The following is a 21,897-nucleotide window of genomic DNA, read 5'->3' on the forward strand; positions in this document are numbered from 1 at the left end:
CATTATTAGAAAATGACTCAAGTAAAAGTGAAAGTCACCCAGTAAAATACTACTTGAGTAAAAGTATAAAAGTTGTTGGTTTTAAATATACTTTAGTATAAAAATACATGTAGTTGCTAAAATATACTTAGGTATCAAAAGTAAAAATATGAATAATAAAACATTCATTATATTAAGCAAACCAGATGGCACAATGTTCTTGTTTTTTTAATATAAGTTGAGCCAGGGTCATAATCCAACATTCAGACATCATTTACAAACAAAGCATTTGTGTTTAGTGAGTTCGCCAAATCAGAGACAGTAGGATGACCAGGGATGTTCTCTTGATAAGTGTGTGAATTTGACTATTTTCTGTCCTGCTATGCATTCAAAATGTAACGAGTACTTTTGGGTGTCAGGGAACATGTATGGAGTAAAAGTACATAATTGTCTTTAGGAATGTTGTGAAGTAAAAATGAAAGTTGTCAGAAATTTAAATAGTAAAGTACAGATACCCCCAAAAACTACTTCAGTAGTACTTTAATGTATTTTTTACTTAAGTAATTTACATCACTGCATGTTGGTAACATTTGTATGGCTGTTAATGAAACGATTTACAGAGCTATAGGTAGGCCTAGTTAATAAACTGAGTTTATATAGCTAAACTGATCATTATTAATTTATTGATCGTTTTTGAATTTGTAAAAAAAACAGTTGTAACACATTGGTTGAACTTGTGGGATTGTTATTTTGAAGCTTGCCAAAAAAATGACCATTGCAGGTGTTTTAACATACAATGGATAGGAACACTCTACGATACAATTTTTTATATAACATTTGTACTTATTTATCATAATTGTATTTATAACATTTGTTAAAATATTGATAATGGTGATGTGGTTTATGTATATACCAAGACGTGCAAATCATTCATTATCAGAAAAACTAGCTGTCTACAGACAAAGCCTGCAACTATATGGCTATTTTACAGTACCTTGAGACTACTTAATTAAACGTTAATACATAGAATTTTGCTCATTGTTACCATAATACCATCATTGAGTACCATAAAGGTGGGACATTTTAAAGCACATAACAGAGTCTAACAGGGCACATGTTCCCCTAGCCTGGTCTCAGATCTGTTTGTTCTGTTTTGCCAACTCCTTCAGTCAAACAGACCTGGGACCAGGCTAGTGGTTCAGTATAGGACCAGTAGGAATCTAATGGCAAGTCTGTGTCTACAGTAGACCCTCTTGAAACCACCAGCAAGCTCAGGGTTGGTCTGTGGGGGCCACTGATCCCTTCTTCAGATTAAGAAAGTTTCTCTTCTTCCTCTTCCTGTTGGTGGACCCTGTCGTGTTCTGGGGCTCCGGCAGAACGCGGAACACAAACACCCTCTCCCCCGTAGTGGGGATGTCCAGCACTACTGCATTGTTGGCCAAGCCAGAAGTGGAGGGTCCTGCTGCGGTAGTGGAGACAAACACAGTTTCACTGTCCACCTCTCCTCCTCCTCCCACTGAAATCTGAACAGAGTCTTGGAGCTGTTCCGAGGATATGGTTTGGCTCGTTCCAGTCGCGACTGGTTTGGGAATGGCAACAACTCCCTCCCTCCCCTTTTCCTGGACCAACACTTGCATGACGTCCCTGCGAGCCTCGGGTCTGGGATTGAGAAACAGCCTCTCCAGCAGGCTCTGTCTCTTCTCCTGGAACCTGGAAAATGAAGAGGAAGAGTATGACATTTGATTATGATTTCTGAAGCATCTACAGTGTATATAGCATTTTACAAAAGTGGGACCAAAATGCATCTACCACTCTATGTTGCTATGTGCCAAATATTGTATCTCCCAAGTTATTTCCTAGTACTTCGTAAAAGTACCCTTGGGCTCCAATTCAATCACCGATAAAGAAAAACAGCACTGCAGGTTGACTCACAATCAATGTTTATGCTTTATCGTTATCAAGGTAGTAACCTTTCAAAATTCGCACAGACCCACCTGTCCTTGTTGTCAACATTACATTGTCAACATTCTGAGTTGATGAGAACTGACTGAATTAGGACCTGAAAGTGTATCCACATCTAAAATAAAAGCTAAAAAAAAAAGTTGAGGCTCTTTGTCTTGCACTCACTGGTTTCTGTCCTTGTCCGTGCTGTGGGCTGAGACATTCCTCCCCACCATTTCCTGCCTCAGTCTGACCAGCAGAGATTTTCCTGCTCCCTCTGGCCACCTGAGAAAAAAAACAGCCAGAATGGAAAAGAAAAATAGCTCTCTGGCGATAAAGAAAATTATTCACGCGGGGGACAAGCGAATTAAGCAGATGGAGACTCCACAAAATGATGCATTTTGTTCGATTTAAGTTAACTTTCTCAGTAACTTCCCTCTTTTCCTGGCTAGACAGGCCAAGTCCCAGGTGTCCTCATACAAAGAGCATTATTCACACAAGCAACAGAGTCCAAACAGAGTGTTGGCCAGCCCAGACAGGACATTGACAGTAAGTGTTCCAAGCTCCCAGCCAATGTATCATGGGCAGATGGGAAGGTATGATCCAAATCACTAAGGACTTAACATGGTCAACACACACCTGCACAGTAGTGAAGAGGGCACGACAGTACCTCTTCCCTCTCAGGACGCTGAAAAGAATTGATATGGGCCCACAGATCGTAAAAAAGTTATACAGCTGCACCATTGAGAGCATCTTGACTGGCTGCATCCCCGCTTGGTATAGCAATTGCACCGCCCTTGACCGCAAAGCGATACAAAGGGTGGTGAGGACAGCCCAGTACATCACTGGAGCCGAGCTCCCTGCCATCCAGGACCTCTATACCAGGCGGCGTCAGAGCAAGGCCCAAAAATTGACAAAGACTCCTGCCACCCAAGCCATGGACTGTTCACTCTCCTAACATCCAGCAAACGTTACCGGAGCATCGGCTCCTGGACCAACAGACTCAGAGACAGCTTCTACACCCAAGCTATAATATCCAGACTGCTAAATAGTAAATTAATGGTACCCAAACTATCTGCACTGACCCTACACACACTCACTAGACTTTATATACATACCATATACACACACTACACTGTCACTCCCACACATATCCCTCACACATTCAAACACTAAATATGCACACACAACACAAACAAACATACACTCACACACACACTTTTACACTCATCATTTGCTGCTGCTAATATTTGTATTTATTATTATCTAACCGGACGCCTAGTCACTTTACCCTGCCTTCATGTACATATCTACCTCAAATAACTGGTACCTCTGCACATTGATCTGGTACTGGTACTCCCTGTATAGAGCCCCATTCTTGTGTATTTTATTTTACTCCTCTTGAGTTAGTTACTGTTTATTTTTTAAATATATATTTTTACTCTGCATCGTTGTGAAAGGTTCGTAAGCAAGCATTTCACAGTAAAGTCCACACCAGTTGTATTCGGCGCATGTGACAAATAAAATGGGATTTGATTTGAATGACTATTCTTTCCTCCTCAGAGAGATCACATTGATTAGTCTCACTACTTCGACAGTGCTGTAAGAATGCGGTTACAACTTAACATTTTACACACCAAGTAAATCTGAGGAAGGTCCCAAAGAATTGTCAAAGACTCCAGTCTCCCAAGCCATAGACTGTTCTCTGGAACCAGCAGAACCGTGAACAGATTCTACCCCCAAGCCATAAGACTGCTAAACAAGACCGCTAAATAGCTAATCAAATGGCTACCTACTGCTGCTACTGTCTATCTATCCTGTTGCCTAGTCACTTTAACCCTACCTATATGTAAATGGATACCTTAATTACCTCATGACTCTGCACATCAACTCGACACTGGTACTCCCTGTATATAGCCATGTTATTTGGGGGGGGGTGTATTGTTAGGTATTACAAACCGTTGGAGCTAGAACCATAAGCATTTCGCTGCATCTACAATAACATCCGCAATATGTGTATGCGACCAATAAAATTTGATTTGATATTATATACTCGTCATTGTTATTTACTGTGTATTCATTCCTCGTGACACTAATACCTTTGTATCTTTAACTCGAAAAAGGACTCGGAAGTAAGCATTTGACTGTTAGTCCACACCTGTAGTTTACGAAATGCGAAGACTTTATTTTGACTTGATCTTTTCGCAGGTTCTGTTAAAAGTTCTCATATGAACTGAAATGCCAGCGTCCCCTGTATGATCACATAAATCTTAGCTTGCTATTAATTCCCTACATGAATGCTGAAATGTTGAACCATTTTCTTGTAGTTCCTTTTTGTTATATTTTGGAATCTACTTGAAATTGCTTTTAGTTCTACTTTTTGTGGTCGTATATTTGTGTGTGACAGGTGCTTACAATTAGTGCCATAGCGCAGTTTCGCGGAGCCCACCCTGTAGTTTGAAAGCAAATTTCCTGTAATAAAAAATAAAGAATGGCTTATGACGTGTTCATATGCTATCTGGGGGGCCCAACCTCCGGGGGGACCACTTGCGGGAACTGCGGGGGTGTGCGCGTCGTCAGTTGTTACAATGGCAAGAAGGGACATTTTCACAGTTAAGTTAATAGGAGACAAATTAAATTCTTAAATTGACACATGATGAATATGTCTTATAAGCTTTTAAGATGGGAAACAAACTGAATCCAGCGTTTACTGACAAGTAACACATTGTGTTGGTGTGAGTCACTCATAGACACCCGCCTAAACATCTGGTACACGGCACAAACTGCTCCGAGAGTTCTATTCTCTAGTGGTATTGGTATTTTGGAGCCTGCTAAGCAGTGAGCATATGTATAACTTCATTTACTTACTGGATGTAATTGGAGGGTTAAAACTGGCGTCAGACACCAAAGATGTGCAAACTGTCAGATTACCAACTTGACTAAAGTTTACCCTGAGTTTTCAATGGCCAGGCAGAGAGTTTATGTCTCAGACTTCTTTTCTGCCAAGACTGCTACTTAAAAAAAATGACCCCCCCCCCCCCCCCCCCTTTTCTCCCCAATTTTGTGGTATCCAATGGGTAGTAGTTACTGTCTTGTCTCATCGCTGCAACTCCTGTACGGACTCAGGAGAGGCGAAGATCGAGAGCCATGCATCCTCCGAAACACAACCCAACCAAGCCGCACGGCTTCTTGACACAACGCACATCCAACCCGGAAGCCAGCCGCACCAATGTCGGAGGAAACGCCGTATACCTAGCAACCTGGTCAACATGCACTGCACCATGCCCGCCACAGGAGTCGCTAGTGCACGATGAGACAAGGATATCCCTGCCGGCCAAACCCTTCTTAACCCGGACGACGCTGGGCAAATTGTGCGCCGCCCCATGGGCAGCTAGCACTGCGATGCAGTGCTTTAGACCACTGCGCCACCCGGGAGGCCCAAGACTGCTACTTTTTGCTGTTCCCAATCTTCGCCCTCCCTTGGGAACAGCCAATATTGGCAATGGAAGATTTGAACTTTGTTGTTGTTAATATCTGTAAGCAGGAACATGCCACAGTGTGTATGGTGATGTCATGCTGACAACTCTACCTTTAAGCTCTGTTGCTGCAGATTTGAAGTCTGTTGCTGTTGTAAAGCAGGAAGTCGCCCTGCTATGTTGATGATGTCATATTGCAGACTCTACCTTTAAATGTCTACTGCGAGATTCTGGCCATGTTCTACTTACCCAGAGTCAAATGAACTCGTAGATACAATTTTTATGTTTCTGCGTGCAGTATGAAGGAAGTTAGCAGACGTTTCGCAAACCAATACTAACTAGCTTTAGCGCAATGACTGGAAGTCTACAGGTACAATAGCAATGCTGGCCTAAATGCCTAAATGCCAATTCTGAAGAAAACCCTCCAATCCACTACCAATAAAACTATTGCTAGACGAAGGAGCCTCAGTAGTTCTTACGCTGTGCTTTCCTGCTCTGCGGACGCTGGAAAGACCGATAGCTTGGGGCAGAGGGCATCAATGAGGGAGAGCAGCTCCGACTCGGGGAGGGTTGGGAGGAGGAGGCGGAGAGCCTCTAGGAGAACCTCGGTGGAGACTTGGCTCTGCCTCACTAACCTGGCCGCAAACTCCAGATCCTGGGGAGGGATGGACGAAAAAGAGGGACAGAGGGAAATAAAACTGTCTCCTTGGGCTTGGGCTGTCAACAAAATAGTGACTCAGACCCAGATGAAGCCTACTTCCAGGCTAAAAAGCAACTAAAAAGCAATTGGAGAATTACAATTATATGATGGCTAGATCACCTGGTCACAGTTTGTGTAGAGTCTCTTCAGCTCCAGCTGCTCCTTGAGATCCTCCATGGCTTGATTCCTAGCGTTGGCCTCTTGCAGCCTGGGGGAAAAAAATGATAAAATATTCAGAATTATTCTGTTCGCACTTGGAGCTGTTCTGTGTTACGCTTCATGGTGCATTTGTGTAAGAATATTGTACATTTGTTTTAGGCAGAATAATAGCTCCAAAAAGCCCACCTCTCTGTCTGCAGAACAATGACCTGATCACACGTGTACAGGGCCTCGTGAAGGATGGTGGCCATGCGGCTGTCACGCTCTATATGAAACAGCCTCCTTTGCCCTTCCTCTTCCTCCTCTTCCTCATCAGAGTAGTGTGGGTCTTTGGGTGGTCTGTGTTTGGAGGGTCCAGACTCCAGACTCTCCAACTCTGCATGCTCTCTCTGGAGCTGGAGCTCCGCTTCCTCCAAACCCTGTAGTCACACGCCACAGGATCACGCTCTTCACAAAACCTTTATCCACTGAGGATATATCTTATCCTGTATCTGTGTGTGTGTAACCAAATTGCTCAGGCGGATTTGATCAAATTGAGCCAACAATGTAATATTTCACAGCTAAAGTATAAATCAGGCTACAGTACATGCTAAAGCATCCAACATGCCACAATGTCCTATCCTACCAGACAGTGGTTCTGGATGCTCTGGGCTATGGGGGCTGCCCCCAGGCTCCTGCTGGCTCGCAGTTCTTCTGTGAGCAGGCTCTGGATGGTGAGCAGAGCTCTGGAGGTCTCCAGGACCCTGGTCCTCCTCTCAGCCTTCTGGTAGTGGAGGGCGGCCATCTGCACGGCCAGGCCGTCTGCCTGGTTCCGGAGCTCCGATTCCCTCACGCTACGCATCTCCTCCAGGACCTAGAGAGAAAGATGTTGGAGGCGTCAGGGAACGAAGGGGTTTAGCTAAAGTTGTAGGAAATGAGTTAGGTTAAGTGATTAGGTCACAGTTACTCAACTAAGCTCTCCCTGGACACTGGTGAGACATACATCGAACACCCTGTGGCTTACTCTTATTTTGTGTTAAATGGGCACATTTTATAATAGGTTATGGACCAGTTAGGCAGCCCTAGGAACCCTAGTCATAGCAAGAGCAGGTTTATCAGTAGGCTGACTAACAGGTTTCATAACACTGGCAGCAAACGCTAAGGGACAGTTTTTCTGAATTTGATGATGACTATTCCTGGACTAAAAAGGACGTTCAACGAGATAATTTACAGAGTGTGGATTTTAGTCCAGGAGTAGGCTTAATCTAGGTCTGAGAAACTCTAAAGGTTTCGGAGTCCGTCCGGGAATATCCCCTTTACCCGCCTCTGCTATATTCCCATCTCGTCCAGCTGGAAGTGTGAGAAAGTGTCAAAGGAGCAAAAAGTGAGTGAATGTGACAAAAGAGGATATGCGCAATATAAAAGCCTTCTCCTCCATTTTATAACTGCCCCTCGGGACAAATAAAGTTTCAGTGAACTGAATTCCACCGAACCTTCTCCTTCACAGTGCGCTCCATTTCTTTTTCTTTCTCAAACAGCTGTATCCTGTCCTCCATCTTCTTCTGGAAGAGCAGCAGTTCTGAGGGGTCTGCTCGCTGTCTGCCCTCAGTGGATTTCCCTTTAGTCCTCGTCTTCTTCTGGAAAACACACAAGATGGTTAGTGAGATGGTGAGGGAAACATCTCCACAGCATAGGCTACTGTCATTTCATCTAGTCTGTTTAGCATTAGTTGCTATTTGTTTTACCATTGACCACTGTGGATATAGCCTAGGTGTTTTTGTCAATACTTTCATACGTTCCCACAATGTGCCAATGCTCCAGCTTACATGTCTGTAGAAGTTCTGGCGTCAGTTGGAAGAGAGGGGATGAGTTTGAAATAGGACGGCCATCACCAGTGACTTCACTGCCATATCCGCAATTGGATGTTATTTTAATGGACAAAAAAATGTGCTTTCTTTTTCAAAAACAAGGACATTTCTAAGTGACCCCAAACTTTTGAACGGTAGTGTATATACACTGCTCAAAAAAATAAAGGGAACACTTAAACACAATGTAACTCTAAGTCAATCACACTTCTGTGAAATCAAACTGTCCACTTAGGAAGCAACACTGATTGACAATAAATGTCACATGCTGTTGTGCAAATGGAATAGACAACAGGTGGAAATTATAGGCAATTAGCAAGACACCCCCAATAAAGGAGTGGTTCTGCAGGTGATAACCACAGACCACTTCTCAGTTCCTATGCTTCCTGGCTGATGTTTTGGTCACTTTTGAATGCTGGCGGTGCTTTCACTCTAGTGGTAGCATGAGATGGAGTCCACAACCCACACAAGTGGCTCAGGTAGTGCAGCTCTTCCAGGATGGCACATCAATGCGAGCTGTGGCAAGAAGGTTTGCTGTGTCTGTCAGCGTAGTGTCCAGAGCATGGAGGCGCTACCAGGAGACAGGCCAGTACATCAGGAGACGTGGAGGAGGCCGTAGGCGGGCAACAACCCAACAGCAGGACCGCTACCTCCGCCTTTGTGTAAGGAGGAGCACTGCCAGAGCCCTGCAAAATGACCTCCAGCAGGCCACAAATGTGCATGTGTCTGCTCAAACGGTCAGAAACAGACTCCATGAGGGTGGTATGAGGGCCCGACGTCCACTGTGCTTACAGCCCAACACCGTGCAGGACGTTTGGCATTTGCCAGAGAACACCAAGATTGGCAAATTCGCCACTGGCGCCCTGTGCTCTTCACAGATGAAAGCAGGTTCGCACTGAGCACGTGACAGATGTGAGAGTCTGGAGACGCCGTGGAGAACGTTCTGCTGCCTGCAACATCCTCCAGCATGACCGGTTTGGGGGTGGGTCAGTCATAGTGTGTGGTGGCATTTCTTTGGGGGGCCGCACAGCCCTCCACGTGCTCGCCAGAGGTAGCCTGACTGCCATTATGTACCGAGATGAGATCCTCAGACCCCTTGTGGGACCATATGCTGGTGCGGTTGGCCCTGGGTTCCTCCTAATGCAAGACAATGCTAGACCTCATGTGGCTGGAGTGTGTCAGCAGTTCCTGCAAGAGGAAGGCATTGATGCTATGGACCGGCCCGTCCGTTCCCCAGACCTGAATCCAATTGAACACATCTGGGACATCAGGTCTCGCTCCATCCACCAACGCCACGTTGCACCACAGACTAGGGAGGTCATACAGGCACGTGGAGGCCACACACACTACTGAGCCTCATTTTGACTTGTTTTAAGGACATTACATCAAAGTTAGTAGTGTGGTTTTCCACTTTAATTTTGAGTGTGACTCCAAATCCAGACCTCCATGGGTTGATAAATTTGATTTCCATTGATAATTTGTGTGATTTTTGTTGTCAGCACATTCAACTATGTAAAGAAAAAAGTATTTAATAAGAATATTTCATTAATTCAGATCTAGGATGTGTTATTTTAGTGTTCCCTTAATTATTTTGAGCAATGTATATAATGCAACATGTCCAAGTGATCTTTGTCAACTGTATGTTACAGTATGTTACAGCTAAGGAACCAGCAGAGGGCGGTATTATCCTTTTGGCACTACAAACTGTATGTGTCAGATACTCCACCTACCTCTTGCTGTGGATGTTCAACCTGCTCCTCCATCTCCTTCCTCCAGGTGGACAGAGCGGCCTGCAGTTTGGAGCGGGAGAGGGCGTGGGGCAGCATCAGGCAGTGGTCCATCCTGGACAGACAGTTCTGGAACTCCAGCTTCATGTGTAGGAGCTCCTCGTCCGATAAGGTGAGCTGTGACGAGCACAGAGACCTTGGAAGGAGAGAAAATACACGCAAACACACACACACAGATGGCCACACACACATAATTAGCACAAAGTGATAATATTTGCATTAAGATACCCCAGAGGTTTATTTTTTTCCCACCTTTCACAAGTATTCTGAAATGTGTACCAATGTGACCATCTTCTCTGTAGCGCAACGGACTGACCTGAAAAAGTGATTGGAAAATAAACATCTGCTCACCTGAAGAAGACCTGTCCCCTGGACCTCAGCTCCTGCTGCTCCTGCAGCTCCCTCTCCATGTCCTGGTGCAGCGAGTCCCTGGAGGCCTGGAGGGTCCTCACTGCCGCCTTGCCCTCCAGATGGAGCCTCTCCTGGGCCTGTGACAGGGCGCTGCTGCTGGCCCCTATGGGGGACCCCGATTCTGGCTGCTGGAGGGGGTCACAGGGGTTCCCCAGGGCCAGCAGAGCCTGGGCGACAGCAGGCTGGATGGCCTTCACCTCCGCCATGGCGCTGTGGATCACACGCATGGTGACCTGGGGGAGGTCAAAGGTGAATCTCCAGTCAATAGAAAGTCAGAGAAAGTGAAACTATTTGCTTGGTTAGTTAACAATCCATGTAACTATGTATGTATAATCATGTATGATGTTCATTTGCTGTCTAACAATCGCTTTTTCAAGTTGTGTACTTGTAACAAAGTAAGTCTTGTCCGTCAATGGTCTCGAACTGGGGGCCTTCTGCAGACCAACACTTTGCACTCACAAAGCAGCATTACCTATTGCTCCACAAAAGCCATGGCCCTGGCAGAGCAAGGGAAACAACTACTTTAAGTCTTAGAGAGCGAGTGCTGTCACTTGCACAATGGATGCTACTAGCACACTGCTAACTAGCTAGCGATTTGAAAATGGCAACATGTGTTGTGCAAGTTATAGCTACCAGTTACCTAATCTAACCGTTGTATATAAGGAGAGAGGCAGGTGTTGTGTCATTTTGAGTTACCTTACGGATGTCTGCAGCGGCCTCCTCATCCAGGTTGTTGATGAGCTCCCCAAGCTCCAGGCACTGGGCGGTCAGCAGGCTCTGCCAGCAGCGGAGATGCTGGGCCGGCTCCACCTCCATCCTGTCCTCCTCCAGGCCCCCTCGGGACAGGGCTGACAGCTCCTTCTGCCTCTGCTTGTGGCCCTGCAGCTGGATGAAGAGAAAAAAGACAAGGTTGAAAAGCTTAAAATCGAGCCCTGGCCCCTACAGGCACTCCTTGAGCATGTTCAGTCGGCAAATGTAAAACGTTGCAGATAGAAATGGCAAGAATAGAGCTGATGTTGGTTCAATATATATTCATCTGAATATTCCACTACGTTGTGCCCTGCTGAACAGAACAAAACCTAGCTGTTACCTATTTCAATTCAAATTCAGATTGCTTTATTGGCATGATATACAATTTGTAGATATTGCCAAAGCAGTATAGTGGTACAGCATTTGAATAAATACAGTACAATGCAAAGAATACAGAATACAGAATACAGTTAATTTCAGCAGTATTAATAATTGTACATATAATCATGTATACAGGAACAACACTACTGCTGTTGTATTGTGTAATCTTCAGTCGATAGATTTCATTAAATAAAAATATGATTATATAAAAGAAAGAATGGCTAATAAACAACAAAATGTACATGGATGATGGTTACACTATGTATTACTTGTAAGTTATATACAATGTAAATACTTCAGGGAATTAATGGTTATGGGATGTCCTTCAGGCTATGGCAATCATATACATACAGTGACTTCAGAAAGTATTCAGACTCTTTCCACATTTTGGTACGTTACAGCCTTATTCTAAAATGTATTCAATTGTTTTTTCCTTCATCAATGTACACACAATACCCAATAATGGAAAAGCAAAAACAGGTTTTTAGAATTTTAGCTCATTTATTAAAAATAAAAAACTGAAATATTGTATTTACATAAGTATTCAGATCCTTTACTTGTAGAAGCACCTCCAGACGTGACACTTGGCATTCAGGCCAAAAAGTTAAATCTTGGTTTGATCAGACAAGAGAATCTTGTTTCTCATGGTCTGAGTCCTTTAGGCGCCTTTTGGCAAACTCCACATGGGCTGTCATGTGCCTTTTACTGAGGAGTGGCTTCCGTCTGGTTTGATTGGTGGGGTGATGCAGAGACGGTTGTCCTTCTGGAAGGTTCTCCCATCTCCACCATGGGGTTCCTGTTCACCTCTCTGACCAAGGCCCTTCTCCCCCAATTGCTCAGTTTGGCCAAGCGGACAGCTCTAAGAAGAGTCTTGGTGGTTCCAAACTTCTTCCATTTAAGAATAATGGAGGCCACTGTGTTCTTGGGGATCTTCAATGCTGCAGACATTTTCTGGTACCCTTCCCCAGATATGTGCCTCGACACAATCCTATCTCGGAGCTCTATGGACAATTCCTTTGACCACATGGCTTGGTTTTTGATCTGACATGCACTGTTAACTGTGGGACCTTATATAGACAGGTGTGTGCCTTTCCAAATCATGTCCAATCAATTGTATTTACCACAGGTGGACTCCAATCAAGTTGTAGAAACATCTCACGGATAATCAATGGAAACAGGATGCACCTGAGCTCAATTTCGTATCTTATAGCAAAGGGTCCGAATACTTATGTAAATATTTCAGTTTTTCTAAAAATGTAGTTATGTTAATAGGATATTTCAGTATTTGTCATAATGGGTTATTGTGTGTAGATTGCTGAGGATTTTTATTTATTTTCTCCATTTCAGAATAAGGCTGTAACATAACAAAATGTGGAAAAAGTCAAGACACAGTATGTATTTGTAATATTTGTGGTTTCTCCATTACCCAGAATAATTCCCAGCTTTATGTTATTAGTAAATGAGTAAATGCACAGGAGTTGTGAATTGATTGAGATATTTTCTTGAAAAAATATTATCTTATTTGGGAGTATTTCTCAAATAAGTGCTAATTCATTATTTATCTAATTAAGATATGCAAATGTATTGCCTGAGAGCAACACTGTGAAGTTTGACTTAAACAACGCATTGTCAATGATCTCACCATGTCAGAGATGAGGTCCCTCCTCTTCTTGACCAGGCCACAGTGCATGGCCCTCCTCTCCTGGTTCAGAGCCTCATCCAGGCCCTGCCTCACCAACACCAGCTCCTTCTGAGCCTTGTCTAGCAGCAGCTCCACCTGCTCTTCAGACACATCGCTCCCCCTGTTGGAATACAGGCAAGGTTGCATTTTTAGGAATGTAGGCTACATCTACGTTATACAAGTTTCCCGAACCCTTAGTAGTCTACAATGGCTTAAGGACAAGTAGGTAGAAGACAACAGGTGCTATAAAACCTGACATACAGTATAACACATGTAGAGAGTCATAGCACAAACCTCCTATGCTGGCTGAAGCAGTTCTCTATCTGGCTGGAGGTCCTGGAGAAGGTCTCGGAGATGAGGCCCTTCAGGCTGTGGAGGCTGTGCACCAGGAACCTCCTCTGGGCGTGGCGCTCTCCCAGCATGCAACGTTGGTTAGCCAGGACCACATCCAGCACCTCCTCCAGCTGATTCTAGAGAGATGAGATGTGATGAGATCAAATAAAATGAGATGAGATAAGATGAACTGAGAAGACATGCGATGAGACATGATATGTGGTTGTCTCACCTAGCTATCTCAACATGAATGCACTAACTGTATGTGAAGAGATTAGTTGAGAGCACAGTATTTCCCCTTGACTTTCCCATTTAGTCCAAAACAACTTTCAGTGATACATACAGCGAAACATTGCTGAAAACTATTGCTGAAGTAGCTCCTACCTGAACATTTACATTGGCTGTTTCAAAGTGTTTCCTCCCATCTGTTCCTACTGAACGGGACCATCTTCACGAGCTCACCTGATAGGCAAAGTAGTCATGCAGGAGACTCCTGGCCTGGGTCTTCTCCAGCTCGCACATCCTGGTGGCTTCCTCCAGCTCCTCTGAGAAGATCTTGTGCAGCTCCACTCTTCTCCACTCCACTATCTGCCTTTGGACCTTGGCTGAGGCCTCCTCGTGTCTCACCAGCAGAGTGCGCTGGAGGTGACTCTGGTTCAGCTTGTGGAGCTTCTCCAGGAGGACACTGCATTGGTGGAGCTCCTGGAGAATCAACCAGAATCAACCAGACCTGTGTTAAATATAAGTGTGAAATACTTGAAGTGCACTTGATTTAGTCTATCTAGTGCCATGGAGAGCTACTGGGTGTGCAGGCTTTTGCTACAGCCCACCACTAATACACCTGCTTCAAATAATCACCTAACCATAGTCTTAATTAGCTAAATCAGGTATTTAAGCACAGGGCTGGAGTTGCTTCTCCAACTGTGCCCATAGGAGCCATTTCTGGCATGTTTAACAAATTATTTATGCACAAGTCACATTGCTCTCTACCTCCGCCAATGGTTTTTGATTGATAATAGCCACTACAGTACCTGTTCATCAGAGTGCTGAAACAGCACCTCTGCCCGGGCCTTCTCCTGGGCCTCTCTGCGATGCTCCGCCTCCATCTGCTCCCGGGTCTCCAGGTTGCACTGGGCCGCCAGGGTTGCCATGCGTGCCAAGTGCTCCTCCTTCAGCTTGCCCTCCATGCCCATCAACTGGCCGTGGAGCACGCTCAGTAGCCGCTGCTCGGCCTGCTGGGACATGTGGTTCTGGGAGCGCAGCGCGGCCAGCAGGGCTGCGATCACATCTTTGTACATCTGGACCCGACTGCTCTCCAGGCTGGAAGTGGCTCGCAGCAGGCTGGACATCTCCAGGCTGTGAGGATGTCAGATATACAGTACCAGTCAAAAGTTTGGACACACCTACTCATTCAAGGTTTATTTTTTTATATATTTTTTTTTACTATTTTCTACATTATAGAAAAGTAGTGAAGACAAAAAGTGTTAAACAAATCAAAATATATTTTATATTTTAGAATCTTCAAAGCAGCCACCCTTTGACTTGATGACAGCTTTGCACAATTTTGGCATTCTCTCAACCAGCTTCATGAAGAATGCTTTTTTTCCAACAGTCTTGAAGGAGTTCCCACATATGCGAAGCACTTGTTGGCTGCTTTTCCTTCAGTCTGCGGTCCAACTCATCCCAAACCATCTCAATTGGGTTGAGGTTGGGTGATTGTGGGGTCCACGTCATCTGATGCAGCCCTCCATCACTCTTCTTCTTGGTCAAATATAACTTACACAGCCTGGAGGTGTTTTAGGTCATTGTCCTGATGATCATCCGCTCACCTACCCGGCGTCTCACAAAGACATAGCGGTTGGAACCAAACATATCAAATTTGGACTCATCAGACCAAAGGACAGATTTCTACCCGTCTAATGTCCATTGCTCGTGTTTCTTGGCCCAAGGAAGTCTCTTCTTCTTACTCATGTCCTTTAGTAGTGGTTTATTTGCAGCAATACGACCATGAAGGCCTGATTCACGCAGTCTTCTCTGAACAGTTGATGTTGAGATGTGCCTATTACTTGACCTCTGTGAGGTATTTATTTGGGCTGCAATTTCTGAGGCTGGTAACTTATCCTCTGCAGCAGAGGTAACTCTGGGTCTTCCCTTCCTGTGGCAGTCCTCATGAGAGCCAGTTTCATCATAGCGCTTGATGTTTTGCAACCACACTTAAAGAAACTTTCAAAGTTCTTGACATTTTCCGTAATTGACTGACCTTCATGTCTTAAAGTAATGATGGACTGTAATTTCTCTTTGCTTATTTGAGCTGTTCTTGCCATAATATGGACTTGGTATTTTACCAAATAGGGCTATCTTCTGTATACCACCCCTACCTTGTCACAACACAACTGATTGGCTCATACGCATTAACGAAATAAATTCCACAAATGAACTTTCAACAAGGCATACCTGTTAATTTAAATGCATTCCAGGTGACTACCTCATGAAGCTGGTTGAGAGAATGCTAAGAGTGTGCAAAGTTTACATTAAGGCAAAGGGTGGCTACTTTGAAGAATCTCAAATATAAAATACATTTTGATTTGTTTAACACTTTTTTAGTTACTACATGATTCAAATGACCAAATAGCCCTCTAGTGGCCTCATGGATGGAACATTATTTAAAAATCTTCATATTTTCAGAATTAACAAACATATATTTTTTGTTGTTGTTGAAAATTTGGTGTTTCTATGTCAAACTGTTTTGTTAAAATTCAGTACTATGTGATGTATATAAAGCGTAATATTGAGATGCAAACTCATAATTTTGTACAGTTCCACTCTATATCTGACATGGTACAGGTGTCTTCTTTTTTTAAAGACTATAACAATATGTTAGGTGTATACTTTTGTTTCAAAGTTGATTTGTACAAAGAAACACTCTGTGTAACCCAGATTTAGCCCACTGCAGTACAAGTTTAATGCAGACAGGTATAATGTCAGTGTTAACCCAATATTCATTTAGCAGCGGCGGGCCACCATTACTAAAACGTGAGCACTACTAAAAAAAGAATACTTTCGGGGATGGTAAGTCATTTTCAGTATAAACTTAAATGACTACAACCAGATATAAAGTATGTAGAAAAGATAACAGAGTTATATATTTTTAAATAAGATCATGTTTGAGAACTAACAACCACCAGAATAAAAAATAGACAGTCAGGGAGAGTAAAAATGTCCCAAAATGTTATGGCATGGGGCTCCCATTGATTGTCTTATAGTGTTTGAGTCACTCAGATAGCATAAGAACAAGGCATAAGCCATTAAAATGTTTTGAATTGCAGGAAATTTGCTTTAAAACTTTTTTTTTTGCCCCGTGACTAAATGTTTTGAATTGCAGGAAACTAGCTTTCAAACTGTTAGATTTTCTCTTCAACCCATGGCAAAATGTGTAGATTTGCAGGAAATTAGCTTTAAAACTGAAAAACAAATTACAGCATGTAATGAGGAAGGTCAAAAACCACGCCATTGGCCAAGCCCCACGCTAATTTTGTCACCGCTGCTGGAAAAAATTATAGGGGAAACACGGAATGCAACATGATGCCTCAATAATTATATGCATGTATGGCCCCCTTATAAAGCCTTAGCGATGACCAAATAACAGATACTTTCAGTCTAGCAAGAATAGAAATACACTGAATGATAATATAAACGCAACATCCTTTTGATAATGCAAACAAAATGACTATATTACTTGTCTCTGTTGGTTCCATGTTTCATGAGCTGAAATAAAAGAGCGCAGAATGTTTCCATATGCACATAAAGCTTATTTCTCTCAAATTTTGTGCACAAATTTGTTTACATTTCTGTTAGTGAGCATCCACCTGACAGGTGTTGCATATCAAGAAGCTGATTAAACAGCATGATCATTACACAGGTGCACCTTGTGCTGGGGGACAATAATAGGGTACTCTAAAATCTGCAGTTTGGTCACACAACACAATGCCACAAATGTCTCAAGTTTTGAGGTAGTGTGCAATTGTCATGCTGACTGCAGGATTGTCCACCAGATGTTACCAGAGAATTTAATGTTAATTTCTCTACCATAAATTTGTTTTAGAGAATTTAGCAGCACGTCAATCCGGCCTCACAACAGCAGAACACGTGTAACCACGACAGCCCAGGACCTTCACATTTGGTTTCTTCACCTGCGGGATTGTCTGAGACCAGCCATCCAAACAGCTGATGAAAACTATAAGAAACCGTCTCTGGGAAGCTCATCTGTGTGCTCGTCGTCCTCACCAGGGTCTTGACCTGACTGCAGTTCGGCATTGTAATCAACGTCAGTTGGCAAACACTCTCCTTCGATGGCCACTGACACACTGGAGAAGTGGGCTCTTCATGGATGAATCCTGGTTTCAACTGTACAGTGTAGATGGCAGAGAGCATGTATGGCGTTGCGTGGGCAAGCGGTTTGCTGATGTGGAGTTATGGTATGCGCAGACATACACTACGGTGCCTCCCGAGTGGCACAGTGGTCTAAAGGGATGGTTACTGTTGCATTGCTAGCTGTGCCACTAGAGATTCTGGGTTTGAGTCCAGGCTCTGTCGCAACCGGGAGACCCATGGGGCGGTGTACAATTGGTCAAGTGTCTTCCGGGTTAGGGGAGGATTTGGCTGTCAGGGATGTCCTTGTCCCATCTCACTCTAGCGACTCCTGTGGTGGGCCGGGCACAGTGCACGCTGACAGGGTCACCTGGGAACATTTGAACATCTTGGCCATGTTCTGTTATAATCTCCACCCGGCACAGCCAGAAGAGGACTGGCCACCCCTCATAGCCTGGTTCCTCTCTAGGTTTCTTCCTAGGTTCTGGTCTTTCTAGGGAGTTTTTCCTAGCCACCATGCTTCTACACCTGTATTGCTTGCTGTTTGGGGGTTTAGGCTGGGTTTCTGTACAGCACTTTGTGACACCAGCTGATGTAAGAAGGGCTTTATAAATACATTTGATTGATTTAGTTCAATTGACTGGTTTCATGATATGAACTGTAACTCGGTAGCATCTTTGAAACACAGTTCCTACTCCTAGAGCATAAGACATCATAAACTATAACGACAAGTAATAAAGCATTATATCCTTTGGCATTTCCATACTCACTTCTCCAGAGCTTGATACATGTTCTGAGGGTCTTCCAGCACCATGATGTCCACCATCTTGTCCTCGAATGCTGCCTCTTCTTTGGCCGTCTCACTCATGTTGCATACCGCATACTCAGGGTCTGAAGCGCCTCGCTTTTTCTTTAGGAATGACAGACATACAAAGAGAAACAGTAACCATCCCTTTACTGTGGATTGCTTTCAAATAGAATACAAACAATCATAGTCAACGAACAAATGGGAGAAATATCTTTCAAACAATAGTTAAAAATAAAATACAATTTGTTGACTTTGTATTGGTGTCATTGTTTTTCTTTTGCCACGGCTGGGTGGCTAACAAGTATACAGATCTGTTTGTGCTGTCTTGCCAACGTCATTGCTGTCATTGTCACACAGCAATGGAGTTGGCAGGACATCACAATCAGATCTGGAACTCAGGTAAGCTAATAGAGGTGAGGTTACAGTAACAACGTCTTACCCTTCGCTCTAGGGAGTTTTTCCTGGCTCGGGCACATATTAGGTTCATGGCCAGAAATCCCAGGGACAGCAGCAACAAGGACAGAAAGAATCCACCAATAAACCCAGCAAAATGGACATAGTGATTGGGGTAAATCTGAAAGTGTATAGTGAGAGTAGATCATATTTATCAATATTTGATAAAGAGAAAGAAATTACTATCAGGGGCACAGACAATGCTGTAATCTGATTACTATGATGAAATGTACATAAGTAAGGTTGTATGTAAGGTTTAGCATTGTAAACGCAGCATTACGTTGAGCACGACTATCAACCGACATCACATTGATAAACTAAGAAGTAAGAAACGAAGGCTTCAAGGTTACCTTGTTCGTGGAGTTAAGCCTCAGTGTCAAATTAGCCACCATTGGACCAAACATATTGACGTCATTCTGTAGAGCGAGAATAACAGTATAAATTACCCTGGAATAGCACCTATGTACAGCAATGTAAAGTGTTGCTGCTTTGGCAATATAATCAGAGCAAGAGAAAAAGGGACAAAGTGTCTATTAATGTTCTATATTATGTCATGAGGTGATTGCAGTACCAGTGAAGCATTGGAGAAGGTAAGGAAGGCAGGCAGGTCAAGAATTTCACTCTTGTGACCCTTGATGAGGGCAGTGTACGTCACAACGTACTGAGATCCTGCTGCAGAAACACAACCAAAACAACAACGATATTAACTACGGTTGGAAATATGGAGTAAAAAGCTAATACAATAATTTTAACAATGTTCATAACTCCAATTGGATAAGTTCAGGTGGCACAGCCTTCTGTAGCATGGAGCCTGGGTCATGTTCAGTGAGGTACATTGTAGCAAAACAAACTGAAAATCGGTGCTTCTTATTACACAAGTTCAGGTAGTATCTCCCCGTTTCAAATGTAGGCTATTTTCTCATTTTGTGCATACTGAACACAACCCTGGTGATCTGACTGATTGACAGACTGACTGACGGACAGACGGATGAAACCGATTTCTCATGACTCTTGTGTACCTGGCAGTGAGTCGATGGTGAAGGTCTGGAAGCCTTTCTCCACCACCATCCCCCCACTCTGCAGGGCTGCTATCCCAGAGACGGAGTCCCTGATGGCCAGCTGGGAAAGGTTGCTGTCCCCTGGAGGCCCAGTGTTGTTGATGAGCAGGAAGAACGTCAGATGGGGGAACTCGGTACCTGCCTCCACCTGTGTCCCAAAGGATCGTAGAGAACACATGGTATATGAGGGCACTTTGTACATACACTTCTATATACCGAGCCTAGCCGAACAGTAACGAGCAAAGCAAGACCATCCTCTACAGAGTCTACATTACTTACCTGGGCACATTTCTGAAATTTGAGTCCAAATGCTGATGGCTGCGCAGCACTTTGAATCTGAAAGAAAGTACAAAGTAAACACAACAAGTTTTTCTGTTTCACAAAAGCATGGATGGAAACTTGTCCCTTTAGGTTCCATTATGGCTTTTGACTACAACCCCTGGACTATGTCTCTGTTTGTGTACTTACCTGAGGCAGAGTGTGACCAGTGATGTATCTGGTGAGACTGCTCCTGCGGCTCCGGGCCTTATGCTGCATGATGTTGGCCAGGTGGCTTAAGGAGGTGTAGAGGGACTGGCCCCCGGGGCCAGCTGGGGCCACAGAACGAAGAGGACCCTCTTCAGCACAGGAAGCCATGGGCCCACATGGCCCTGGTTGTCCTGTGAAGTAACATTAGTAAACATACAATAGTGTACAGTAACAGTACACATAGTTCCGTATGTAGTTATGTCCTGGAGCTGTTGTTGTCTATTAATGTTCTTTATTATGTCATGTTTTATGTTTTGTGTGGACCCCAGGAAGAGTAGCTGCTGCTTTTGCAACAGCTAATAAAATACAAAAAAATACCAAATGACACAGTGGGTTTGACAAGATTTAACAGTTAACTGGTGGAATTACTGTCATAGGCTACTTTCTGTTGAGAAGGCCAAGTCTCTTTTGACATTATACCCTTATCGTTATCCTAGGGATGATAATACATTTTGCAGAACACATAAAATAACAAACCATCCATCTTCTTCGAGCTCAGCTCTGCTGATTTTCCACCAGGGTCATGCTGAAATGGTATAATAGAGTCCTGTTGAATGGGAAACATAGTGAAAAACAAAACCTGTTCCAACAACTGCATAGCAGACAGACAGATATAGATGTACAGCCCTTGAAATAGGACAGGCACAGAAATAAGGGAATTGGACTCACTCTAGGTCGACCATTTCCAAATGAGTTCTGTCGAGTTCCCCATGATAGTACAGAGATGTAACAGAACGCGGGATGTACATGGTTGCTGTCCCCCATGATAGCGGAATGGCATGGATTCTCATGATGGCTTACATTGTTGAACCCATACGAATGAAAAGGGCGGTGCTGTAGACGTCTCCAAAATATAGGCCTATACTCTTGTTGAAAACAGAAGAAAATAGTGCATACAGTGACTACTTCCACGAGGAAATGTACCTGAAGCATTCGTTTGTTCTAAAACTTTCACTACTTTCCCGAAATCCGTTACATTTTGCATCCTCTTGTTACTGTATTAGACAAAGGAAACATTGTCATTGTTCTCTGATAACACGAAATTGTGTTACAATATGTCTTAAAAACATGTCATGCAAAAGAAACAAACAAGAATAACGGGCGAAACAGATTTTTGTCGACTGTGAAAATATAGGTCATGGAAATGGGTCATCCAAACTTCCTCGAAGACTTTCCCAAAACTATGAAGAAAAGGACAAGCCCCACCCCTAAATGCCTTGCGTTACATCCAATCTGTTCA

The 21,897-nt window shown here is 43.7% G+C and overlaps 1 protein-coding gene across 2 annotated transcripts; it reads right to left on the minus strand.

Moving 5' to 3' along the window:
* Positions 1-191: 191 nt before the first annotated feature.
* On the minus strand, positions 192-21,840 carry LOC109892098 (limbin). 2 transcript variants are annotated; one of them, XM_020484519.2, is made up of 23 exons: positions 21,327-21,840; positions 21,135-21,204; positions 20,598-20,788; positions 20,409-20,465; positions 20,091-20,277; positions 19,643-19,743; positions 19,422-19,487; positions 19,058-19,192; positions 18,581-18,720; positions 14,474-14,798; positions 13,905-14,144; positions 13,404-13,579; positions 13,071-13,230; positions 10,994-11,182; positions 10,238-10,530; positions 9,830-10,022; positions 7,728-7,871; positions 6,881-7,108; positions 6,442-6,674; positions 6,217-6,304; positions 5,876-6,051; positions 2,107-2,205; positions 192-1,689 (listed from the first exon to the last, which is right to left on the minus strand). In XM_020484519.2, the coding sequence occupies exons 1-23, from the start codon at positions 21,588-21,590 to the stop codon at positions 1,251-1,253; spliced, it is 4,194 nt and encodes a 1,397-aa protein (XP_020340108.1). In that variant the 5' UTR covers positions 21,591-21,840; the 3' UTR covers positions 192-1,250. The 2 variants fall into 2 exon arrangements, with proteins under 2 accessions (XP_020340108.1, XP_020340114.1); XM_020484525.2 differs by having other exon boundaries at positions 7,728-7,868; positions 21,327-21,826.
* Positions 21,841-21,897: the final 57 nt, after the last annotated feature.

Source organism: Oncorhynchus kisutch, linkage group LG1 (genome assembly GCF_002021735.2).
Source record: "Oncorhynchus kisutch isolate 150728-3 linkage group LG1, Okis_V2, whole genome shotgun sequence".
Classification (NCBI taxonomy): domain Eukaryota; kingdom Metazoa; phylum Chordata; class Actinopteri; order Salmoniformes; family Salmonidae; genus Oncorhynchus; species Oncorhynchus kisutch.